The sequence below is a fragment of the Mastomys coucha genome, unplaced genomic scaffold (assembly GCF_008632895.1).
Source record: "Mastomys coucha isolate ucsf_1 unplaced genomic scaffold, UCSF_Mcou_1 pScaffold23, whole genome shotgun sequence".
In the NCBI taxonomy this organism is placed as follows: domain Eukaryota; kingdom Metazoa; phylum Chordata; class Mammalia; order Rodentia; family Muridae; genus Mastomys; species Mastomys coucha.
This window is the reverse complement of record NW_022196906.1, coordinates 100178917-100184451: the sequence shown is the minus strand read 5'-3', so window position 1 is coordinate 100184451 and position 5535 is coordinate 100178917. Positions and strand designations below refer to the sequence as shown.

The window sequence follows — 5535 nt, the reverse complement described above, 5'->3', positions numbered from 1 at the left end:
TGTGTGTGTGTGTGTGTGTGTGGTGGGGGTGGGGGTAATTGAGCCTGCCCTCCCCCCATCGCAGAGCAGATATTCTCCCCCTTTCAGTAATCGGCTCATATGGGTCCCACTGACCTACACCCTCCCCCCTCGGCTGAGTCTCTTGGCACCTGGATGTGTGTGTGGGTGGGGAGGGGAATCCAATCTCCCTTTCCCTCCATCTGGCCTAGTGGACAAAGGGCAGGGGGACCATCTGGTCCCGCCAGGGTGGGGGAGGGGCCCACAGTGGCAGTCCCAAGGGGAAGGGGGAGGGGCGGCGCTCCGGAGACAGCAAAAGCATGTGAGGTCTAATTGTATCACTTTATTTCAGGGACCTCCACAGTCAGTCTTCTCATCCCGTTCCCAAACCTCAGAGCAGGAAATGGGCTTGGTTGAGAAGATTCATGCTTGGTGACCTGGGGAGGTGTGCAGGTCTCCCCCCCCCCCCGCCCCCGCAAGAAGAAGCGAGGAGATTTGAAAAGCAGACGGGTGCACCTCCCCTTCCGAGGAAGCAATTCTGGTCTGGGACCAGTTGGAATGGGTAGGTAAGAGAAATCTAGGGGTGGCCACATTTTTATCCTGGCAAGTGAATCTCTTACAAAGACTCTCCCCCTTCCTTCAGGAAACTGCACATGTACCTGTGCAAACATGTGATGCAAAGCTACACAGGAATGTGGTGTCTGTCGGTCCAGTCGTGTGGACCGACCCCAGTGCTGCTCCCACGGGAGAGGTTCTGTTTGGGATGGATCTAAACAAGCATACATGTTTCTATCTGTGGCCAGAAGGAATGGCTGTCCTGTAGAGCAGCCAAAGAGGGAGATGGACCAGAAAGTAAAGTAAGGCAGAAGTGAGAGCTGAGCAGGGAGCTGGCAGGAGAAGCTCAGGGATTACCCACAATCAGAGTTCTCCCCTTGAATCCGAGGCTTTTTCCACTTGATTTTACCTCCTTGATCTGATCTGTTGCTGCAAGAGAAAAACAGAAATGACAGGAACCCAGACAGATTATAGACAGACCTGTTGCAGGTGAGGCAGAAACCAGAGACCAGGAGAAGACAGCAAGAGATCCTAGAGTAGGCAGTCTGTCCCCGCTATCAGCAGGTCTGAGTCTCATGCTAGCCCTTGCAGGAAATCCAGCAGCCCCGTATGCCACTCATCAGGCTTGTCCAAGTAACAGGGATGCCCCGCCCCTTCCATGACCAGCACTCTGTGGTTGGGCAGCTGCTTCAGGTGTTGAAAGCTGGAGGAGCCCATGGGGTCCTGGTCTCCATATACAATGAGAGCTGGAGTCTGAGAGGAAGGAAAGGAGGACAGAATCGGGGGGCTTGTCGCACCAGCCCACCTTCTAATGGTTAGCTTCCGGCCTCACCACCTCTATAATGTCTTCCTGCCCTCCTGAGAAGAGACTAGCTGATCCAGTGGGTGGAGACATGGGTTTGTACTTTCCCTAGTACACAGTTTTATACAGGGATTGGCATAGTAGTCTAAGTCAACCAAAAGGAATCTCCCCAAAACCACCCCATTGGTTACCCAGCTCCCAGGTGAAGAAGCCCCAGGGATGGACCCCACCTTCCTCCTGAGACACCATCTCAGTGACACATGCACACACACACACACACCAGGTACCTTCACACTGGCGTAGTCCCCAGCATTGACTTTGTCTGTGCAGATGGGAGCCACTGGAACATAGCCCTGGAGCTGGGACCCAGGGGCCACGAGGAAGGGCAGTGAATACATGCCACTTAACGATGGACTGATCACAACTGGGGGTCCCAGCTCCAAGGCATCCACCACGGCAGCTAGGAAGCTGCCAGGGGCCAGTTCCCCAATAGGGGCGGGGGCCACCGCTTCCTTGGATCGCCCAAGACCTGCAGGGATTCAGTGTAGGAGAGACAAGGACAATGAACGGGAAGGGTCCCTTCCTCTGCTCTGTGCCCAGGTTCATATAACATCCAGCAGACTGAATTCACACCCACAGCCCAGTGTATCATCTGTGTCGAGAATGAGACAATTCTTTCCATGTTTGTGTTCGTACTAACTAACAGTGTCCTGATAAGAATGAAGCTCTGGAGTCTATTGGGGCTGGCCTGAGTCTCAGGTCTCTGTTTACTAGAAAGATGCCAATCCGTAAGGCCTCTCGGCCCTCCTCAGCTGCAGTGTCCCCCTCTGTTTACAGGGGATAAGGAGTGTTACTGCTATTTAAAGTTGTACAGATGAACTGTTTAAAAGGCATTGAGCCCCAACTTGACATCAGTCAGGGTGCTGGAGGATCACAGCCGAGGAGAATGCTCCTGCAGTGGGACCTGTCACCCCTTCCCCCCCTCCCCCAACAACATTAATGTGTAGCTCTTCACATTGAAGTGAAGCTCAGCCCAACCCACTGTTGGAAGCAAGCCTGGCCAGGCTGGAAATCTGCCCTTGAAACCTGAAACTGTATCAGCTCTAGCCCGTGAGGGGATTAGATCCTGTCAGATAGGCTATGTCTCCAATTCCTCACTAGACACTAAAAGTGGTGGGGCCTGGCGATTCGGGTTACGTCGAGCAATCTAGAAGCTGTTCCCACCTCCTCAGGTGCTCAGCTCAAGAACTCTGCTTATTGGTGACCAGGTCCTTAGCCATCCACCAGGCCCTGCCATGCTTCCCCAAGGCTCTAGAAGACTCATTAGTTAGTGCTAGCATCAGACTGTGAATATGGTCCTTAGCTAGGTAATTTGCTTCCAGTCAGCTGGGCACCCCCTACCGCTTGTCAAGCCCTAGCTAATACATTTACACAACGGTCTCCTTCCATGCTCACTAGGGACAATCACCAGCAGGAGGGTGGTACCCTACCATTACAGGTGAGGGAGTAGAAGTGAGCCCAGAGGCATTGAGACACAGGCCCAGTACCAGTGAAAAGTAGCTGAGCGGTGTATTGACCGTTCTAGAACAAAGGTCTAGCTACCTGACTGCCAAGCTCAGGGCCCAGATTTGGCTAGATCCTTCCAGTCCTCTGTCCTCACATTTCCCCCAACCCTGGCCCAGAAGTACCTGGCAGATCGATGGCCACAGCCCTGTAGCCAGCCTCGGCCAGCCGATGCAGAGTACCCAGGTTCTGCCAAGTCTCCGAGGAGAAGCGGATACCATGCAACAGCAGCACAGAGAAGCGGACAGTCTGCCCATTGCCAGGCCGAGCCTCTCTGAAGAAGAGGCTCTGGCCCTGCACCTGGATGGTGCCCTCACGCTGCTCCACACCGGCCATGCCTGATGGTGAGGTGCCTGCAGTTCAAAGTCAGGCTGGTGAGAGATGAAGGAACACCCTGCCCTCCGAGCAGCAGGGAGCAGTTAGGTGCCTACCAGGTCTCTAGGATCTGGATTAAGGTCAGGAAAAGCAGGTATCATTATTTCTGCCACTCTCATTTGTTGCTTGATGTTGGGCTTCAACTGTCACCACAGAAACATGGCAGAATTACGAATGTCACTTAAGAATTTAAGAAAACCTGCCCAGCAGTGGTGGTGCACGCCTTTAATCCCAGCACTTGGGAGGCAGAGGCAGGCGGATCTCTGAGTTTGAGGCCAGCCTGGTCTATAGAGTGAGTTCCAAGACAGCCAGGGCTACACAGAGAAACCCTGTCTTGAAAAGACAAAAAAAAAAAAAAAAAAAAAAAAAAGCCATGCAAAAAGTGAAAGAATATCAGTTAAGCTATCTGCAATTAGTAAAAACTGGTATATGGGACTATTCAATACTAGGTCATAGACATTAAATGAGGCTGTGCATGAGGGAAAAACTTATATATGCCTAGGACATAGTAAGTGCTCAAACAACGGTAAATACTGTCCTGATTAGCCTCATCTAAACCAGCACTATCGGACCGTGGGTGAACTAGTAATACAGGCAGGAGACCAAGTTTGTTTGGGATGAAGGCCCTTTTTCCAGAAGCAGAAACACATGGACCGGTCAGCAAGGACTTTGGAGTTTCTGACTGCCAGGGACGCGAGGTGCTCAGCGCGCTAGCCGCTGGAGCTCAACCAGTTGACGCTGTGCGGTCACCCGCGCTGCCAAGGCTCCCTCGGTTCACTGGCCACAGTTCCGGATCCCTGAGTCTGTCTGGAGGAAGCACGGGAAGGAGGGGTAGCCCAGAGAGAGGTGACCTGGAGAGCCGAGATGAGAAGACTTGGGGCAGGTGGGTTCTGAGTGGAGACGCAGAAAGAGAGAGAAGAGTCGAGAGTGCAGGGTGGTACCTGGAAATGTGCGTGGCCTTCCGCAGGAGAATGGCGCATGCAGTTGGCGGGTGGGGAGAGAAGTAGGGTAGGGGCTGGGCAGGAGGTGGGGACAGGCCTAGGCGTTCCAGGCGCCCTCTCTTGGTCACAAGCTGCCACTAGGCTCGGTCGCGCCTTAACCCTTCGTTCTTTGATCGAACCTGTTTTCCCAAGCCCACCTCCACCCCATATGCACCAAAAACAGGGTTTAAGATCTTGAAAGCCTCAGCAATCTGCCCCGCACGGAAATGGTTTGACTTTAAGGGCGAAAGCTATTTCTGATATCTTTGCTGTCCGTCCCTCACCCCAAGTCAAGGTAGCACAAGACAGTGTTGTACACCTTCTTAGGTTGACATCCCACATATCTGAGTGAAAGGCTCCGCCAAAATTCAGCCAGGTGACATCGGAGTCTGTTCTGAGCCTGTAGAATGAATCTGGTTAATGCCAGCCTTGCCGGGGTACCAATGAGTAGTGAATCTTTTGCGCCTTTCCTGGCCTCTCTGCCCCAAGGTCTGGTTGCAACACTGAGGCCTGAACCTGGGACAAACCAGACGTTGATCACAGGTTGCCAACCAATAATAAATGTCCTGAGCAGACCAGAGTTAGAGGACACCTCCAGCTCTGACCCGGCAGGGGAACGGGGTGAGTAAAGATGCTTAGGCAGAAGCCTGGAGCTGCTGCAGGACACTAACATCATCTAGCATTTACACTAGGAGAGCTCGCTGCCAAGAACTCTTCTGAGACTTGACCTGTTCTCAAGTTCCATGACAGTCTTACGCAGTGGGTCTTTTCCTAAAACCCAATTTGCAAACAAACCTGGGAAAACTGACGAACCGGGTGGCTCTCCACAGACTCTCAAACCTCAGGCCAATAACAATTCCGAAAATCTGGGCTGAGAGGGGCGGGCCTCGGTGCTTTAGGGCACCGCCCCTCGTCCTTCCCTAGTAACCAGGCTTGGCCTGCAGCTGCGTACTGCGCAAGCGTGCCTGGGGAGGGGGGCTGGCCTTTAGCTGGCTGGTTACCGAGGAGGAGTCTGTGCCACAGTCCGCAGGCTGTTTGGCAGTTGGCTCCGCCTAGACCGGGCCCCGCCTCACCGAAGCCCTCCTAGTCACTCCTGTCCGCGCGGTGAGTGTCCCCCAGGGAAGTAGGCCCTCAGGTTGTCCGGGGATCAGCCATCCTTGTCCCTACCGCTTGGGGCAGAATCCTTCGGAAGGCGCAAGCGCCAGGCAACACGTGTACAAGTGTGCCCCTGTGCACGCGAATGTCAGTGTTTTTTTTTTTTTT

At 53.6% G+C, this 5535-nt stretch overlaps 2 protein-coding genes and 1 long non-coding RNA gene across 5 annotated transcripts in view; 2 read left to right on the top strand and 1 right to left on the bottom strand.

The window, feature by feature from the left end:
- Positions 1-30: 30 nt before the first annotated feature.
- On the top strand, positions 31-2095 carry LOC116072458. Its single transcript, XR_004111461.1, has 2 exons — positions 31-559; positions 641-2095. It is a non-coding gene; the product is annotated as an uncharacterized LOC116072458 (long non-coding RNA).
- Abhd14b (abhydrolase domain containing 14B) lies at positions 326-5155 on the bottom strand. Of its 3 annotated transcripts, XM_031343928.1 has the most exons (4): positions 4234-4779; positions 3043-3270; positions 1642-1883; positions 326-1305 (listed from the first exon to the last, which is right to left on the bottom strand). In XM_031343928.1, the coding sequence occupies exons 2-4, from the start codon at positions 3251-3253 to the stop codon at positions 1126-1128; spliced, it is 633 nt and encodes a 210-aa protein (XP_031199788.1). In that variant the 5' UTR covers positions 3254-3270; positions 4234-4779; the 3' UTR covers positions 326-1125. The 3 variants fall into 3 exon arrangements, with proteins under 3 accessions (XP_031199788.1, XP_031199787.1, XP_031199786.1); XM_031343927.1 differs by lacking the exon at positions 4234-4779 and adding an exon at positions 5068-5155 and having other exon boundaries at positions 1199-1883; XM_031343926.1 differs by having other exon boundaries at positions 1202-1883.
- A 65-nt stretch (positions 5156-5220) lies between these two features.
- The window catches only part of Abhd14a (abhydrolase domain containing 14A), a 7560-nt gene continuing 7245 nt past the window's right edge, over positions 5221-5535 (top strand). Inside the window, exon 1 of the mRNA XM_031343925.1 lies at positions 5221-5376. The gene's annotated coding sequence lies outside the window, so the exon portion shown is untranslated. The remainder of the gene's footprint in view (positions 5377-5535) is intronic.